The 19,774-nt window shown below is 38.9% G+C and overlaps 2 protein-coding genes across 3 annotated transcripts in view; one reads left to right on the top strand and one right to left on the bottom strand.

The window, feature by feature from the left end:
- The window catches only part of LOC113026981 (protein BANP-like), a 35,408-nt gene extending 30,582 nt beyond the window's left edge, over positions 1-4,826 (bottom strand). The window contains exons 1-3 of one of the 2 annotated variants that reach the window (XM_026176336.1): positions 4,624-4,817; positions 332-410; positions 42-151 (exon numbers count right to left, since the gene is read on the bottom strand). In XM_026176336.1, the coding sequence (XP_026032121.1) occupies positions 42-151; positions 332-401 (180 nt within the window). In that variant the 5' untranslated portion in view covers positions 402-410; positions 4,624-4,817. Of the gene's footprint in view, positions 1-41; positions 152-331; positions 411-4,623 lie in introns of both variants that reach the window. The other variant, XM_026176337.1, reaches the window with a different exon arrangement.
- A 4,578-nt stretch (positions 4,827-9,404) lies between these two features.
- On the top strand, positions 9,405-19,419 carry LOC113026996 (F-box only protein 31-like). Its single transcript, XM_026176364.1, has 9 exons — positions 9,405-10,021; positions 11,468-11,539; positions 14,073-14,149; positions 14,261-14,428; positions 14,562-14,636; positions 14,756-14,865; positions 14,988-15,141; positions 16,863-17,230; positions 17,654-19,419. Exons 1-9 carry the CDS (start codon positions 9,598-9,600, stop codon positions 17,874-17,876), a joined length of 1,671 nt encoding a protein of 556 aa, XP_026032149.1. The 5' UTR covers positions 9,405-9,597; the 3' UTR covers positions 17,877-19,419.
- Positions 19,420-19,774: the final 355 nt, after the last annotated feature.

Consider the following 19,774-nt stretch of genomic DNA (forward strand, 5'->3'; position numbering starts at 1 on the left):
TATGACCAGTAAACAGTATATGGTTTATAAAGAGCTGCTACCTTAATAAGAGCGATATCTTGATTGCTATTGTTATTCTCCTGGCCGTTGCTTAATTTCCTTCTTTTCTTCTGAGACCTTTCTTCATCATCTTCATGATTGTCCATCATGTCTGCCATGAATCAAAGGAAAAGACACCCTCAAAACAACACACCAAACCATCCTGTTAGATTTTACTTCAAGAGTGAAGGTGTGCTTCTACACAGGAGAAAAGTACTAACTGTCTGCTTAATCCTAACCTTATATTATAAAAAGAGTCTAATGACCTTTTTTTTTTGCAAAGGAATCTTACCAGTACGATTTTCCTGGTTAAAGTCCTCCACTGTTATTTGCACAATTTCATTCAGCTCTTGTTCAGACATTGTTCACCGCTGAAATGCAGGAAGAACATGTTCAACTTAAAAAGACATTAAAATATTCATTTACTGATATGTTTATATAAATTAAAATATCTTTTTGCTGTCTGTTTCTATTTACACATTAGCAGTGGGCAATATGATTGTAGGGAATTTCTGTTTTCTTTGTATTATTGTATAGAATAGAATACAATAGAATAGAATAGAATAGTCCTTAATTGTCATTGTACATGTACATCGAAAATATGGGTGCTCCATGCCAACTGCGCAGGAATAAAATATAAATAATAAGACAACAGGAATAAATAGTAAAAAGGAGAGATAAACCAATTAGAGGAATATATACAAATATAAGAGAAAGGCACACATTGGAGAACAGAGTGCTTGGAAGTAGTTTAAAGGAATTGGTCTGAGTATAGAGTCCTTATGTGAGTGGCCTGAGTGATGAGAGTTACTCGGACAATGGTTCAGATTGGTGAGGTGCGGGGGGATAGTTTTTGTTAACAGTCTGAATAGCCCAGGAGAAGAAGCTGTTTGTGAATCCGGAGGTGTGGGACCTGATTCAACTGAGGCACGGACCAGAGGGCAGCAGGTCAAACAGGTTTCTCATTAGTGGCCCCCTGCGTACCAAACATCCAGGCAGTAGGAGGGCACGCTCTCCACTGAAGAGTGGTAGAAGGCCAGCAGCAGGTTCTGGTTCAGGTTATTCTGCCTCAGGACACAGAGAAAGTGCAGCCACTCTTGGGCCTTCTTTACCAGGGCATTTGTGTTGTGGTCCAGGTGAGATCAGTGGACATAAAGTGCTGTGAGGCAACTGTTGTTGTGATATGGTACCATTTTAAATAACGCTCAATTGAATTGGATTGAAACTCTTTTGTGCCATGTAATAGTGCCGTGCAGAGATAAACCAACATTAGGTATATTAAAAAAAATCATGCACAGACACCTGTGGCTGCAGGAAGAATGCTACTGTGTGTGTATTTCCCTTCACTGTAAGCAGCAGTGAAGCTGCCTTTGACATTCTACTCACATTTTAGGCATAACAACAGCCCTGGGCACCTTCTTCAGTTTGAAGTCTATTTTCTTCTGTTTTGCATGCAAGAGAAGTATCGTGTATTGGACTCTTAAAGTAGCCAAAATGTAGGTAACCACAAAACAGTGGGTGAAGACAATGACCGAGGCCTGCAGCTGCAGCTGCATGCACACTGCTTCCACTAAATACACTAAATAACATGTGTAGCAGAGTGTGAGAAACAATTTAACTAAAGAGGCAGTGTTCTTCTCAAGACTGTTAAAACAGTACTGGAATAAACAACCCACTTTCTAAAGGTTTACGAACTGATGATTAGGTAATAATGCTACATAAATAACAACCATATTCCTTTAGTCTCAAAAGCTGACTTTGTGTTGGCTGCTAAAGAACTACTACCCCTGGCAGAGAAGAAATGCAAAACCAAAAAAAATGATTTGAGCATACAGTGTGCCTCAGCTTTTCAGATCAATCCATCATTTGAAACATTCAGTTACAATTTACTGGCAGTGGTCAACATCCTCAAGTCAAGTATTCATGACAGGATTTCCGAAAAAGGCATTCGTGCCATTTATCTTTTACATGAAGTCTCAAGTTTTCATGACACATACTGTGCTTGTATCTGATGTTCTACAATTTATGCTCAAATACTTGGTTGGGTACGTTTGTGTGTGTGCAGTTAATCATTATTTTTGAAAAAATTAATATAATGTTATTAAAGTATTCGAATACCTTAGCAGTATTCGTGTTGTGTGCACCACAAGGTTTACTTATGTAATCTCAAAGGTCCTCTTCCATTAAGTGTAGCTTTATATAATAACCACTATGTTATCAATAGTACAACAATAAAGGTTCTCTCCTTCAGTACAAATGTTTGACATGTTTAGTTAAGTTTTATCTTTTCTTGTCCTCACACAGGAACTCCATATTCTTAAACCAAGTACAACTCTGGGCTCTATAACAAAAGATAGATCTCTACAAAAATGCCTGTGTCCTGAGTAACACTTCAAAGTGGCAGTTACTACGACGGAATATTAGGAGCACATTAAAAGAAAAGCAATACTGTTGGTCGTTTTAATAATAAAATAGTGGAAACGTGGAGATCATCATTGTTGTGTCAAGACAAACTGCCATATTTTCTATACCTGTACAAAAATCCTTTGTTTAGATGAATTAGTGAAACAAATTAATTAGCCTTTCTGTGATACAACATACATCCTCTTCATTGGACAAGAGTGGAACCATCAACAACCTTGCATCTGTCCATTACCAGCCATTTAATTTTGTACAAACCCACTCTTCTTAATTTGTGTTTTTGTCTATCTGACCAGATGCACCTTTCTGCAGCATATTTTTGACTTATCACTTTATACTTATCAAGAGATGAGAAATCATATGCTTCCTTGTTACTAAAACCGATTCTGAAGTACGGTTTCCCTAACCCAGAGACTATGGCAACTGTGGCAGTTTGTTTTGTGTAATCGCCACATATAATTTTTCTCCCCCTTATAATAGTATTTTGACTTTAATCTCAAAATGATCGATAATATTTTTTTCTTAATGTGGTCCTAATACTCATACATACTCATACAGTTAGGGTTACACTTTTAATAAGCTACCTTTACACAACAAATATATGACAAAGTAACTCCCACAAAACTGTCAAATTCAGTAACCCAAGAAAGATCTAGCACTTACACACTCCAAACTAATTTATTTTTGCAAGTTGCAGTAGAGTATTTGCAACTTCTGATCCGTGTATCAGTTCACTTGAATACATGTTATAAGTTGTCCTGTTTTGAGCCTTTATGTATTGCCAAATATTGAAAAAAAAATCCTGTATAATTCATCTAATTTTAGCTGCTGCTTTTCATTTGTTGCATTGCTTTGTTTGCCTACTTTCAAGGTTTCCTTGGTCTTTGTGTCATAACTGCACAATTGCTTTAGTGATTTGCCTACATTTTGGAAACAAAATGTTGGAGCTGTAATGCAAATGCTAACACCAACACATTTTTAGCGCAGTTGTGGAACAAATTATTAAAAATAAAAGTATTACTCCAGAAATGCACAGCACCTCAATTAAAATGTGTGAGAGAAGGATCCATCTATTGTAAATACAAGGCTTATATCCTCATAACAGCCACGAATAAACTAACAATCATGTTGTGTGTATGAGAAATGATATCCAGAGTCATGATCTCGCAGCTTTGTCTTCCTGAGTCATTTCCTCGTTTCCCAAACATGGCAAAAAAGCATAGATGCATAAGGGAAAATTACAATAATCAAAGTATGACATTTTTATGTGGGCCCGTCTCTACGTAACTAACAAAAGCATGGATTGCAGCTTAAGAGTAATAGTTTGCGCCATTACTTTACATTTAAAAAAAGAATAATAAATGTGTGTTTTGTCCTTAAACTTACACAAAGGAAACTTTGTTACTGAAGACACACACCATTTATGTAAGAGGGTTTATTTGAATGCTATGCCCAACATAAAATGAGCGAAAATCAGTTTTAGAGTAGCTCAACTAAATTAAGCCCTATGTAAAACGGTCTGAAATTGCAAAAAGCTCCTGGCGCTTTTTTTAAAGCAGGCTACCGTTACCTGTGATAGTGGCTAGCTATAAGGAAACGCGGTCGTACACAGCTGTTTCAGGCTATTTTCTTTAGACTTTAGCTGCTTAGCCTAGATTACTACAGTTTAGCTTACAAATATAAAGAAATGGCACGGAGCTGGTACACGTCTACTAGCCAAACTAACGAGCTTTAGATTGGTTAGTTAACTGGGCGGGGGTCTGACGATGCTAAACACAGGCGAATAAACGGAGGAAAACTAACTTGGAGCATCTATTTGTTATGTATCTATGTAATGCGACTAGACATACGGTTCAAAACTACTGTACTTCAGATATTTTATTTATTTTTCATTAGTTAATTAGCGTCAGCAGAATCATAACTAGCACCTAATGTTAGCTGCCGCTACAAAATCGGATTTGAAAGCTTGCATGCTAACTTAAAGGAGACGCTATTTAAGCTAGCGTGGTAGTTAGCATGCTAGTTGGGCCTAAAGGCCTTTGGAGCGTAATGCAAAATTCGTTTAATGCTGAAGCAATCGCTAAATTAAATGTGATTTTGATGCAGCTTCTCTCCTCATTCTCGCACACAACACATGTACCGTGTAAGATTGGGTTATATTACCGTGTGAATGGTGAATTCTCGTGTTGTTTGTAGAGCTTCCGATAATGGCGTCGTTCCTCGCGAGAGATGAGACCTTGCCTTCGTGTGCTTCACACGGAGGTTTCCTCAACGCTCATTCAAGGGAGCTCAGTCTGCAGGAGACCGCTTGTCACCGCTGTAGACGCCACTCACAGACTGCACGATTGCTTCTTTTCAAGCTGTTTTATCTGAATCTGAAAAAAGCCGAGTTCCATTAAATTGTACAGTTTATTCGACTACTCATCATGATACCCCATGAAAATAAAGCACAGTATCTTAATACAACCTCTGTGGCAAGCACTGAGATTGGATAAAGGGATAACATGTTTGTTTAACCCTGTAATTTTTAAACGTCCACAAAACGTTTCTTACATCCATGGTAATCCAACTCCTCAGGATTGTTTGTTATCTTGATTTAATCCTAGTCTTTGTTTGCATCAGTAGGTACCTTATAGAGTATATATTACTGTATTTTACTATTTTGGTTTCCCAGTGATTGGAGTAAATGGGTTTATTTTCCTCTACATTGTTTGCCCTTTTATGTAGATGATTTGGCACAAGAAATTAAGCAGGCCACTAACTATTGTTCACAATGTAGATGACTCTGATGTTTATTTCTGAGACAGATAATCAGCAAAAATGATAAAAATACAACAACAAAAACAAAGCAAATTCAGTTGAAACATTACAAAATTCAAGGTCAGCTGAAGCGCAAGTGTATTTTTATCAAGCGTTTTACATTTACTTGTTTGGTCTTCAGTGTACATATAAAGGTGTTTATTATATTCAAATATCATAGAATATGCCAATATCTAGTATAGAGCATATTGCTTTGCACTCAAATGTAACTCTCTCAACAACTGTGGTGAAGAGGTGGTGAGTGCTACAAGTAAAAGCAGCAAATGACCAGCAGATGGAGCCACTGGCAGGCTCAGTCCATCTTTCAGCTAGGCAGGGATTTGACACACTGTTTTTAGGCATTTTTCTGTTCCTCTGGGTAATACAAGAATAAGAAAATGCAGCAGATATTAGGTTATTACAATCACTATATTAAGTGTCTATTAACTCTCCACATAGCAGTGGTTGCACTTTTCATCATTAAGAGCTGTATAGGTAGAGCTAGATAGCATTGTTTAAAAGGACTCAGATCTGCAGATGAGGCTCAAGGTTCAGTTCATAGTGCGAATGGTGATGCAGAAGGGCTGTTCCTGGTTGGAATACATGTCTGTAAATAAAAATATTTTTAAAATAACATATTCTTATATGCACACCAGTGTGCTACCATGGGAGAATTTTCTGCCATACATCTCAGAATCAGAAAGGGTTTTATTGCCAAATGTTGAGCAGGTTTACAACATTAGGAAATTGCTGCGGTAATTAGTGCAAACATACTGTCATATAACGCTTAAATAGACATAAAAATAAGAATTAAAAGTGCTAAGTAGATAGATATATACATGAGTGCAGGTGGTGATCAGTGCCAAACATGGAATGATGCAGTGAACACAGTGTAGGGTCATGTGTTAGTGGTGGGAACAGTCATACGGTTATTGTTCATGAGTCCAACAGCAGAGGGGAAGAAACTGTTCTTATGGCGAGAGGTTCTGGTGCGACTGGACCCTCCTGCCTGAGGGGAGCAGGTCAAACAGACTGTGTCCAGGGTGAGAAGGGTCAGCTGTGATCCGAGCTGCACGCCCCAGTGTCCTGGAGGTGTACAGGTCCTGCAGAGATGGAAGTCTGCAGCCAATCACCTTCTCAGCAGAGCGCACAACACGCTGCAGTCTCTGTTTGTCCCTGATAGTGGCTCCAGCGTACCACACGGTGATGGAGGAGGTGAGGATGGACTCAATGATTGCAGTGTAGAATTGCATCATTGTCCGTGTTGGCAGGTTGAATTTCTTCAGCTGCCTCAGGAAGTACATCCTTCCTCCCACTCCCACTTCAGGTCCTGGGTGATGGTGGTACCCAGGAAGCGGAATGAGTCCACAGTGGTGATGAGGGTGTCAGTCAGGATGATGGGGGGGAGTGGGGCTGTGTGCTTCCTGAAGTTCACAATAATCTCCACTGTCTTCTGGGTATTCAGCACCAGGTTGTTGTGGCTGCACCAGGACAACAGACGTTCAACCTCCCTCCTGTAGGCAGACTCATCCCCGTCTGAGATGAGTCCAATAATGGTGGTGTCATCTGCAAACTTGATTAGCTTGACAGACTGATGGGTGGAGGTGCAGCAGTTAGTGTACAGGGAGAAGAGCAGAGGAGAAAGAACACAGCCCTGTGGGGAGCCGGTGCTGATGGTCCGGGAGTCCGAGACATTCTTTCCCAGCCTCACATGCTGCTTCCTGTCCGTCAGGAAGTCAGTGATCCACCGGCAGATGGGATCAGGCACATTCATCTGGGAAAGCTTGCCTTGGGGAAAATCTCCTCTGATATGTCTAAAAAATACTTTCCTCATTCAACCTGGTAAGTTTAGATTCATATGCCTAGAAAAAGGTGTCAGTTTCCAGTGGTCACGATGAAAAATGTTAGATCTTTCATACTGCATACATGGCTCGCTCATTTCCTTTCCCTTTTCTTATTTTATTTTTAAATGTCTACTGTTTGTTTGTTTGTTATTTAATTTCTGGGTTATTTTATGAATATAATCCTTTGTTTGATTCATTGTTCGGGCCTCCTCGATTTTCCTCATCATGTCCTAGTCCATTTAGAGAATGACAACATTTCAGATTGTCATCCAGGGTTAGAAAGAGAACAGGAAACAGATTTAGTGTATGAGCAAGTACTCCTTTGTGTTGCAGTTGTCTCCAGTGATTACTATTATGAGTGTTGCTGCCAGAATGTTTATTGTTTAGCCTTCATTAAATGTGGAGACACTCACCCGTCTTTCTTAGAAAAAACAAGTGTCTTCTCAGCTGTGTCATTTTTTCCCTTTTTTCTTTTTTGGCCTTTCTTGTTTTCGGAGTAATCCTTGGTGGCGATATCTGTTGGGTGTAGGTATTTCAGAGCTCCGGCTGTTGAGGTTTAACCTTTCAAAATGCCTCTAATCCAGCAAGCGCTAGAAGATGGGAATATAAAGCTCAGTTTAGGCAGGATCAGGGGAAGTTTGTAGATTGTGGCCAAAAGGATTCAAATTATACTCGCCTGCATACATCAAGTGGCTAAGTGGCAGATGTCTAGTTAATGGTGTTTTGAATATGGCAGCATCTGAAGGAAGTGTTTGCTGGTATTAGATGAGTCTATATTAGATACAAACTGCAGGAATGATGACTTATGCTGCATTATTCCTAGAAACAAGTGATCAGAAACATCTCAGTCCTTTCTTCTGATTAACCTCGTATTGTGGTTTATCCTTTAGTTTAGCTTTTACTAAATAAATACAGGACTTTTTTTGAAACATGTGCTTTCATTCATAGTTTGACCTCACTGACATCCCTGAAAGTGAATGGCAGAGAATGGCACCAAAAAGGGCACTAGAGATATTATTTTATTAGTGGATATTATCACATGCTGTTCACCATTGTCTTGTTCATGTATATATGAAGACAGCATGACCACCATTTTCTACAAGGGCGGCAATGCAGTTGGTTGCTCCCAAGATAGTGTGAGATGAATATCTGCTTTTAAGGTTATTATGAGAATGAGAACCTCTTGAATTCTTGAATTTCTGATCTTAAGCATACTACAGGACATGAATAGAATAGTAATGATCTTTAATAATAGGTATATAATAATAATAATATAATAATAATAATAATAATAATAATAATAATAATAATAATAATAATAATAATAATATGTTAATCTGCCTGTAGCAGACTGGTTCCTGCTATATATTAATGTGAAAAAGGGACAACTATGGAAAACATCCTGACTAAACATTCCCCTTCCACTCAAAAGTGGAAACTGCTTAAGGTGCAAGAAGATTAAAATTTCAGTTTTTGGAATTCAGGGTGGCATTTGATTGGTAAATAATAGAAATTTCTTTTTCCCTCACACAAATGGACGGCTAAATCAAAACTGACACCCCGTGTGAAGATGAAAAGTGCCAGTGAGTGAAAGGAAGGGCAGTCCTTAAATAATGTTTGACAGAAAAATGAGTAAAGGACAAAATAACTCAAAAGGCAATCATTGGCGGGGATATGAAGTGAGCTGGGGAAAAGTGAGAAAAGAAATAAAAATAGAAATCTTAGTGATTCGAATCTAACTGGACAGAAATAGTTAATTTTGTCTCTTTTTCACTTAGGAGTGTGAACAACACATTGTACATAACTGCTTTACATAAACTAACTCACAGAAAATATTGTGTTTTACAAAACTATAGTAGAATAACAAGCAATCAATGTTAAATTAGCATTAGAAATAGGTCTTGGTTTAGCAATGCCTGTCTTATAAAGATTGCTGTTTGATCCCTAGTTGAGTGCATGTTGCACAGAGAACAAAAACACCTCCCACCTCGACAAATATACAACCTAAAACATAAATGTTAAAATGCAATTATTGGCTATCAGTTTGGATATTATTCTGCACGGATTCATGCTTATTTTGAATGAAAGCATTTAATTAAGACTAATGTTACTATTTTAAATAACAATAAACTGATCTTTTAGAGGGTGACTTTCTAAGCTTTTCTCCTAACTTAAAAAGGAACCATGTCGCTGCAAACTCTGCAGCTGTGTGACACGAGCTGATCCGTGACCTTTAAACCCTGTGTTAGTAAGCGGTTACAAAGAGCATTGTCTTTCAGGCATAGGCTACCCTTATAAACTTGCGTAACTGCAGGAGATACTGCACACTACCGTCGCTTTATGTTCAAAAGCAACAAACTACGCACTGTACGGGAACATTGTGACGTCAGATGAAATGCCTTTGCCCATGCTCGCGAGGACGAGGAAGGATCAGGCACACTGCAGCTGATGGATGTGTTGTAGTGATGTAATGTTGCCTGTTTGGTAACTACGGATGGCTGTTTGCGCCAGGCTCTGCGGAGTTGGTCAGTCTCGGAGGTGCCGAAGGCGACAGAGGCATAACCAGCAGGATCAAGGCAGCGATTCCGACATGGACGAGGAGGAAGAGGAGCGGATCGTGGGCAAAGGGAGATTCGACGCAGGTGCTTGCGGAGGCCCAGAGCGCGGCGTAGCAGCCACTGCAGGGCCGAGTGACGCTTGCGAATATGGCAGCGGTCGTGTCAACACAGGGGGCTTTCTGGATCGCACGAGCACGGGACCTCCACACCCCCAGTCCTTAGCGGAATTACCACCGGAGCTTTTAGTGGAAATATTCTCCTTGCTCCCAGGAACAACTCTATCAAATGTTGCCCTCGTTTGTAAGAAATTCAGACAACTCCTCAAGACGGAAACCATCTGGAGAAGGCGATGCATTGAAGGTAAATGTAGCAGCCCTGGACGTTTATTGCAATTTAAACATAGAGCGATAACGTAAGACCGAAATATAAAGCTCGGGTCTCTGATCAGAGTGTCCGAGCTTCTTTCTTGTCGTAAGAATTTATGTATCAGCTGATTTCGCGGAAACGAGTTCCCTTAAAAGCATTTCAATTGATCTCTGCGGGAAATATGAAGGAAATTACCCCACCATATCCCAGCTGCTGGCTCTGTAAACACAGCTGCTTAAGAATAGACCATGGCCTGTGACTCTCATTAGGGCCATGTCAGCCATTCTGTCTGGCGGTTTAGACTTTTGATGCAGGCCCTGACCAAGCCCTCTGCGATTATCTTAGGTGACTGCAGATGACAGGGTTCAACAAAGGCGGTTCAGTCACAGCCCATGTAATCATGACGAGCATAAATTGGTAGAGCTGAAGATTCACTTCCGGGTTTCCCAGCTCATTTTCAGTGTTTTGAAACATGCAACGTGCAAAGTTTAAAAATTAATGGACAATAAAAGGCAATTGCAAATGATTAGAAAATTGCAAATTATAAAATAACCCTTTAAATCAGTTGGCTGATTAGGTAAAAAAAATGAGCCACTTAAACATATTTGTGCAATAAGCATTTATTATTTTCTGTCTTTTTTGGGGGTGTGTGTGTTACCAATCTATTAACTAGGAAAATGCAATATAGTAGTGCATCAGTAATAGCCTAATTAAGTCTTAGATGAAACATGAGTGTTGGAATTTCAAAACATCAGCGCGTGAGATAACCTTCTAGTCCTGACTTGACACACATTCAGAATACCAGCTGTTTAAACTAGGAGACATTTTCTTAAATGTCTGGCAGAGAATAACAAAGAGAATAAACATGTCTGTACAGCATCAAAGACAGTAACATGATGACTTTTGGAAAGCGCTTTATAAGCAAGTCGTCATTTCAGTGGCCCTGAGAGACATTACTTGCTGCTCAATAAGAGCAATTAATATCAGCAACAGATGCCACCACTAGTACTTTTACTACACACATACACACATTCTCTTTTAAGGTCTTACTCTATTTATATCTCTCTTTAGTACAAACAGAATTTAGACATCAGAGCAATCTCCAAAAGCATTTCCACTGTCTTATTTTTGGATTTCTGTTGAAACTGTTGCTCATGCTTTTGGCTCTGTGTGCCTGAGAATTTGTGCAATTCAGATCTGGTCAGGTCTGTGTCTGATGACTGGGGTTTAACTTTGCCCTATAAAGTCTTTATTTCGCTGATCTCAATTTAAAGGGGAAAAGACACCAGGAATATCGGAATTGTTCTCACCTCACTGCTTTTTCTCAATTAGATAAATACCAAGGTTATTTATCACATTAATTATAAGTGTGATTATCTTTATAATCAAAGTCATAATCAAACTAAGTTTTGTTTTGTCTTGTTCTTTTTTTCCTTGCAGAGTTTGGCATGAGGGAGGATCTGAGGAAGGTGGAAGCACGAGGAGTGACTAGCCAGGATCTCTATGTTAAACGTTAGTTTCTCAGCTCTCATGTCACATATTCATCCTTCTTTGTCTAAATATAACACAATATAAGACATACAGTGGGGCAAAAAAGTATTTAGTCAGCCACCGATTGTGCAAGTTCCCCCACCTAAAATGATGACAGAGGTCAGTAATTTGCACCAGAGGTACACTTCAACTGTGAGAGACAGAATGTGAAAAAAAAAATCCATGAATCCACATGGTAGGATTTGTAAAGAATTTATTCGTAAATCAGGGTGGAAAATAAGTATTTGGTCAATAACAAAAATACAACTCAATACTTTGTAACATAACCTTTGTTGGCAATAACAGAGGTCAAACGTTTACTATAGGTCTTTACCAGGTTTGCACACACAGTAGCTGGTATTTTGGCCCATTCCTCCATGCAGATCTTCTCGAGAGCAGTGATGTTTTGGGGCTGTCGCCGAGCAACACGGACTTTCAACTCCCGCCACAGATTTTCTATGGGGTTGAGGTCTGGAGACTGGCTAGGCCACTCCAGGAAAAACAGCCCCATAGCATGATGTTTCCACCCCCATGCTTCACAGTAGGTATGGTGTTCTTGGGATGCAACTCAGTATTCTTCTTCCTCCAAACACGACGAGTTGAGTTTATACCAAAAAGTTCTACTTTGGTTTCATCTGACCACATGACATTCTCCCAATCCTCTGCTGTATCATCCATGTGCTCTCTGGCAAACTTCAGACGGGCCTGGACATGCACTGGCTTCAGCAGCGGAACACGTCTGGCACTGCGGGATTTGATTCCCTGCCGTTGTAGTGTGTTACTGATGGTGACCTTTGTTACTTTGGTCCCAGCTCTCTGCAGGTCATTCACCAGGTTCCCCCGTGTGGTTCTGGGATCTTTGCTCACCGTTCTCATGATCATTTTGACCCCACGGGATGAGATCTTGCGTGGAGCCCCAGATCGAGGGAGACTATCAGTGGTCTTGTATGTCTTCCATTTTCTGATGATTGCTCCCACAGTTGATTTTTTCACACCAAGCTGCTTGCCTATTGTAGATTCACTCTTCCCAGTCTGGTGCACGTCTACAATACTTTTCCTGGTGTCCTTCGAAAGCTCTTTGGTCTTGGCCATGGCGGAGTTTGGAGTCTGACTGTTTGAGGCTGTGGACAGGTGTCTTTTATACAGATGATGAGTTCAAACAGGTGCCATTCATACAGGTAACGAGTGGGGGACAGAAAAGCTTCTTACAGAAGACGTTACAGGTCTGTGAGAGCCAGAGATTTTCCTTGTTTGAGGTGACCAAATACTTATTTTCCACCCTAATTTACGAATAAATTCTTTACAAATCCTACCATGTGGATTCATGGATTCTTTTTTCACATTCTGTCTCTCACAGTTGAAGTGTACCTCTGGTGCAAATTACTGACCTCTGTCATCATTTTAAGTGGGGGAACTTGCACAATCGGTGGCTGACTAAATACTTTTTTGCCCCACTGTATAAGAGAAGTAAATACTTTGATAACATAATAAATTCGAACTAAGATAATCTATTTATCGATTTAGTGAAGCAGGTTCATTCCTGCTCATTTAGGTTATTCTGTAAACGGACACTCATATTTTGATGGATTTAATATTTACTGGTTCAAAAAGGAAAAAAAATCTGACAGTCTTTTATATACATATATATGTGTATATATATATGTGTGTATATATATATATATATATATATATATATATATATATATATATATATATATGTGTGTGTGTGTGTATATATATATATATATATATATATATATATATATATATATATATATATATATATATATATATGTGTGTGTGTGTGTGTGTGTGTGTGTGTGTGTGTGTATATGTATGTGTATGTGTATGTATATATATATATATATATATATATATATATATATAGCAGCTGGATAGCATAGTGGTTAGACTACACGCCTTGTGTATATATATATATATATATATATATATATATATATATATATATATATATATATATATATATATATATACACACATATATACATACATACATACATACATACATACATACATATATATGTATATAATATATACATATACATATATAGTCATATATACACATATATATGACTATAAAAACGTGTACACACACTGTATGTACATGGGCCTCTACGTGGAGGCTGCAGCATGATGGGTTACGTGTGGGGTGACTTTTATTGACTTAATCTGCAAGCCACAGTCATAGCAGTGCAATGTAGTCTGCGTTATGGTTATGGTTATTAAAAAATATCCCCTGAGCTTCTTGTGTGAGTATTGAAAATGAAATGGAAAGACAGGTGTGCTGTGTGTGTTGTTCAGAAACTTGGTTGGCAGGAACACCATCAGTTTACACATTTCTTCCCTTTGGCTCATAAACCAAAAGTTGAGTGTTTTTAACATCAACTGGTGTTTGTTTGTTTTTGTCAACCAGACAGTGAGCTAATGTTAAACCTCAAGTGAAGCAGTGCATATAATGATTTGTATGGTGTGTTATTATGCTCTTGTTTTACAGTGCTTTACCCATACAGGCATATTTTGGGCCTATGGCAGCCTGACATTGGCCCTTATGGTGGATTGCTCAATGTTGTGGTAGGTAGTTTTCCTCTTTTGCACAAAACTGCTACATATAGTAAATATTGGTATAAAGGAACATATAATTTAGGTAGTGCAGGTAAATTCTTCAAAATATGTTTCATTCAGGTGGACGGGTTGTTCATCATTGGCTGGATGTATTTGCCACCTCACGACCCCCGCGTGGAGGACCCCATGAGAAGGCGCCCACTCTTCCAGATCCACATGATGGAGAGCAACAAGGCAACTGTGGAGTGCATGTATGGACACAAAGGTCCTCACAAAGGAGACATACAGGTAAGGGTTTACACATTTGAAAAAGCAGAGTGATACTGTCTTTTTTTGACACAAATAGATGATGTTAGTTTGAGTTTAATATCTTATCAAAGTATGTAATTCTCTTATATGTCTTATATTCTGTTATATATAGACAGTAAAGAAGGATGAATTTTCAACAAAGTGTAACCAGACTGACCATCACCGCATGCCAGGAGGCAGACAGGAGGTGGGTCAAATACCTTTACTACCTTTACAGTGTATGCTATCTTTTAAAGCCCATGCATGCTGATGATGGTGAAATTCAGGGACTGTTATCAACTTTTTACGATGTGTGTGTCTGTGCAGGAGTTCAGGACATGGTTGGAGGAAGAATGGGGGAGGACACTGGAAGAAATATTTCATGAGCACATGCAGGAGCTTATCCTAATGAAGTTCATTTATACTAGTCAATATGAGTATGCATTTTTTGTATTTTTTGCTTACGTGCATTTTCTCTGTTGTACTTCCATGTTAAAATGATAATGATTGTAATATGCCTAAATAAACCTGTATGCTTTCATCTATTTTCCTATGACAGTAACTGCTTGACATACCGAAGGATCTACCTGCCACCTGCAAAGCCCTCTGATCTGCTGCAGCCAGGCCTTTTCAAAGGCACCTATGGTAGTCATGGCTTGGAGATTGTCATGCTTAGTTTCCATGGAATGTCTGCAAGAGCAACCAAACTCACTGTAAGTAATAATCATTATTAGTGGTTGTACTCATTTTAAATGAAAGTGATTCTTAAATGTGGGCCCTGCAGCTTAAAATCCCTCAATCTGTTCATGCATTCTTAGAGGAGCAACAAGATATAACATGTTACATTGTGTCTTTTATCTCTTTAATTAAAACTAAGCCAAAATTCTGGAAGTGTGTGAAAAATTAAGTGCACACTTAATGCTTTTGTAGCAACTAAGACGGTAAGTAGTAACCACGTGCTGCTAATTAAAAGCACTTGATTAACTGATCACCAGTGAGTGTGAGCAGCAATCTGCAAAGTAAAATAAGCCATTTCCAAACAATTTCAAGTCCATCATTCTACAATAAGAGAGATCATTCAGAAGTTGAAGACAACAAATCTTTGCAGGAGTCGACATCCTAGCAAATTTACCCTAAGATCAGACCCTGCAGTACTTGCAAGTAAAAATTGCAAGAAACCCAAGAGCTACATCTCAGACTCTGCATGCTTTAGTTAGCATGTTAAATGTTAAAATTCATTACAGCACAACTAGAAAATGACTTAACAAGTATGGCTCTGATTCTAATTCTGATTCTGATGGCATATTTGCAAGGGGTGACAGGAGAATGCCTCTTCTCTCTAAAAAGAACATGTCAGCACAGCTTAGGTCTCCAAAGTATAATTTGAACAAACCACAAGACTTCTGCAACAGTGGGCCTCACTTACTTATATTTGTGTGGAAATGTTTTTGCCATACGCAAAAAATACTTTCACTCTCAAAAGTTCTCACCCTCACCCTCACCTAGGGTCATGAATGTTGGTTAGTGACTGAAAGGATATGAACAGCGGAAATGAGTTTCCTCCGAACAGTGGCTGTGCTTTTCCTTAGTGATAGTATTTTGTTTTCTTTACATCCCTTTTTTGTAATTCTGAGCACTTTGTGTCCAACCAAAAGCCAATATTAATAATAACTATAAGTGTTATTGTTATTATTAGTATCACTAGTAGTAGTGTGCATTTTAAAGACCTTTGTTTAAATTCCTTAGGTGCAGTGCATGGTCAGAGGGACTTCTAAATTTATTCCTAAAGTACCAACAAATTCAGGCACAAAAATTTTCTAAAATCACAGATTTGTGCCTGAAACATTCGTGTGCACAATTTATGCACAGATTTGTGCATGCACACTGTAGTAAATGAGGCCCAATACCCTGTTTGGCCATAATGCACAGCACCAGTTTCAGCAAACACATTCAGCATATCCAGGGTATGAGTTGTCATACATAAGCCATACAGAAACAGTTACTTGAAGTTAATGCTGCTAACATTGGTTTCTGTTGAATCTAGTGTACACTTATTTTTTCACACGCCACTTCTGTATTTTTGTTAAATAAATAAGATGCTGTGTAATGGTATCATGTGGTATTGTTAATCTGAGATAGTCTTTAAATAACATTCAGACCTGGTTAAGACTTGTCGTGTTTTTTTTTTTGTTTATATATCTATATTATGGCTAAAGCACTTCTGGATGGATGCAAACTGCATTTCATTGCCTTGTACCTCTGACATGTGCAATGACAATAAAGTTGAATTCTATTCTATTCTATTGTTTCCCAATTATGTTGTGATACATAAAACCTTAGAACTGAAAATGGGTTTTTCTTTTTCAAGACTGTGGATTTAAATTGCATGTAAATCTACTCATGGTGCATACTCTGATTTTATGGTTTCCTGCAGGGAGATCCCAATGTTCCTGCAGGGCAGCTCACACTGGATGTTAACCTGTGTCGGCCTGTGGTCCTCCCAGACTTGGAGCAACAGTGTAACATTGAGGAGCTGTCACGGCTAGTAATGGGAGTGCATGAGGAAGTACAGAGGGAGCAGGAACAAAAGGAAAATGGCACTTCTGCCACAGGTAGATGTGCAGCTGAAGGGGCCTGTGGTGGTTCCAGCGCAGCAGAGGAGATGGAGTCAGATCACGGTGCTTGTTCAGACAGCTGTGACTCTAGTCACAGTAGCAGATCCAATCCTGAAACACAGCCTTTTGTCTTGCCTATGGGGGTCATGGCTCGCAACGAGGAGTACCCTCGCACCTGCAGAAAATGGTGAGGATTTGGCTAACAGGCTTTTGTTACAGAATTCAAAATATTTTGAAAGGCATTTACCATAAAGGGCAATGATATTAAGGTAATGGTCACAATTAATTCATCAATGAAGGAAAATACTGGTCTTCACTCTTGTCTCCAAAAAGTTCATTCTGTTCATCTGGACATAGCATTTTGTGGGAGAAACGTTTCGTCACTCATCCAAGTGACTTCTTCAGTCGAGACTGAACGCTACGTCCACAAAACGCTACGTCCAGATGAACAGAATCAACTTTTTGGAGATTTACTTTCCTGGATGATTGAGAATGCATCAAGACGTCTTCACTATTGCTTTTAATATCCTGTGCATAGTGTACGTTTATGAACCAGTCAATATATGTAACAAAATGTATTAATCGATGAGGACACGTATCTCTCTTTCAGCTTCTATGGGACAGGCCTGATTGCTGGGCATGGCTTTACAAGTCCGGAGCGCACCCCGGGGCTCTTTGTGCTGTTTGATAAGGACCGGTTTGGTTTCATCTGGCTGGAGTTGAAGTCTTTCAGTCTGTACAGTCGCCTGACGGACAACTTACCTCACGCTCATGCCCCCGACTTGGAGCGATTTGAGGCCATGCTGCGCAACATGCAGTCCTGGACATCCTGATGCACCAAGCTTTAAGTCTCCTCCCACAGTAATAGCCATCATAACAACCATTCTACACAATTACACCTCTGTCTTCTGCTGGCAACGATACTATCATGATTAACTTAAGAGTTTGAAAGGCATTAGGTGTTACCATCTAACTTTAGCTTGTTCCAATCCAAACTCTTTGAAAGGCTGCCCGTGTCACTGTTTGTCTTCACCTAACGTATGACTTTAATCCTCCAGTGCAGCATGATAACAGGTCACAAATTGATTTATTCACTGTAGGACAAAAAAAACAACAAAAAAAAAAGAACAAAGGAATGACACCATTTATTATAGATCAAACTGTATGTGCCTCTGATTCTAAATCCATGTCTGTACTTGGCAGTGCTTGAAGAAGACAAAGGTGTCCAATGTATTCTACTATATAATATAGTATTATACTGAGTTCAGTGCCCAACATATTAAACTGCATGCTGCATTTATTTACACTCATAACCACTATCTGAACCAGTTTTGTTTTCAATAAAGCAGCATGCCTTTTTCCCCCTCAGTTTTTTCCTTTAGAGACATCCAGACTTTAGAAAAGACAGCATCTCAGGTGTTTCTCTTTGCCCGACATTAGTGATACAAGGACAGACGAGTATTAAGTACAACAAACGTGTTTTAAGTTTCATTCATTGTATGGTGTCAAATAGAATTGCTGAATATGTTTTACAAGCGGGCAATTTTCTAACTGTTCACCCGCCGTCTTATCAAACACGGTACTTACATCAACCAGCGTTGGTCAGACGTTTATGTCCTTCAGCAACATCAGACATGCTTACTATCACCACACCTGAATTATGTAAGATGGAAAAAGGAATTGTAATGTGACAACGATAACATTTACATAATCTGGATTTATTCAAAGTATCAGCGTTAGACAGTTTGTGCTTCTGTAACTATGGTATGAAACTGAAGCTTCACTTACCTTTGAAATGTATTGAGTTTGTTCGTTTAATGGCTGACACAGTGTTTGCCTGGCTTTATACCTGCAAAGTTATTCCCTACAGGTTTCCCAGTTGTTTTAAATTCTAGACCTAGTAGCTGAACATTATACGATCTAACAGCGCAGTACCAAGTAAGTGTCTGTATGTCTCATTATGGCCTGATGGTGATGCCCAGTAGCTTTCCTACTCCAAGTGCACTTTTCTGGGCAATATATTGAATCATTTGAAAACCACTGGCCAGCACTTTTATATCAGACTGCAGCTTTACTAATATTTGCAAAAAATAGATATCTGCTAAAGCGTTGTTGTGTTTCCTTTTTGTCCCTCCATTAAATTCCATCTCAACTTTAGTGAATTTGTTTGATAAGTTATTTTCTCTGTAACCCAGCTGTTTGAATAATTTGCCTTTTAAAAGTGTTGCTTTGTACTATTTTAAATGCCATATGCCTGAATTTGTGGAAAACTAAGTTTGACCTATTGAACTGCTCACATCAGACTTCAGGGAGCTTTTCAGCTTAAGCGCTCTTCTCAGTAATGAATAAACAAAAGAGGAAAAAAAAAAAAAAAAAGGAAAAGAACCAGGTTGTCACATCTGTTTATTTCACACCATTTTGCATGTGTATTGTCATCTACTCTCACCCCCAGCCGATCCAGCAAATAGTCACTCCTGCCTGAGCCATTGTTCTGCCAGAAGTTTCTTCCTGTTACAAGGGATTTTCCTTTCCACTGTCACCAAAGTGCTTGCTCATAAGGTGATCATCTGGCTATCTGATTACTCTGAGGCATTTACTTTGCATTATAAAGCACCTTGAGAAAACTGTTGTTCTGATTTGGTGCTATGAAAATGAAATTAATTAAAACACTTTAAACCCCGATTACAAGCAGCAGAACTGAATCGCACATCTATTAACCATAGTTTACTGG

Source organism: Astatotilapia calliptera, chromosome 7, assembly GCF_900246225.1.
Source record: "Astatotilapia calliptera chromosome 7, fAstCal1.2, whole genome shotgun sequence".
In the NCBI taxonomy this organism is placed as follows: domain Eukaryota; kingdom Metazoa; phylum Chordata; class Actinopteri; order Cichliformes; family Cichlidae; genus Astatotilapia; species Astatotilapia calliptera.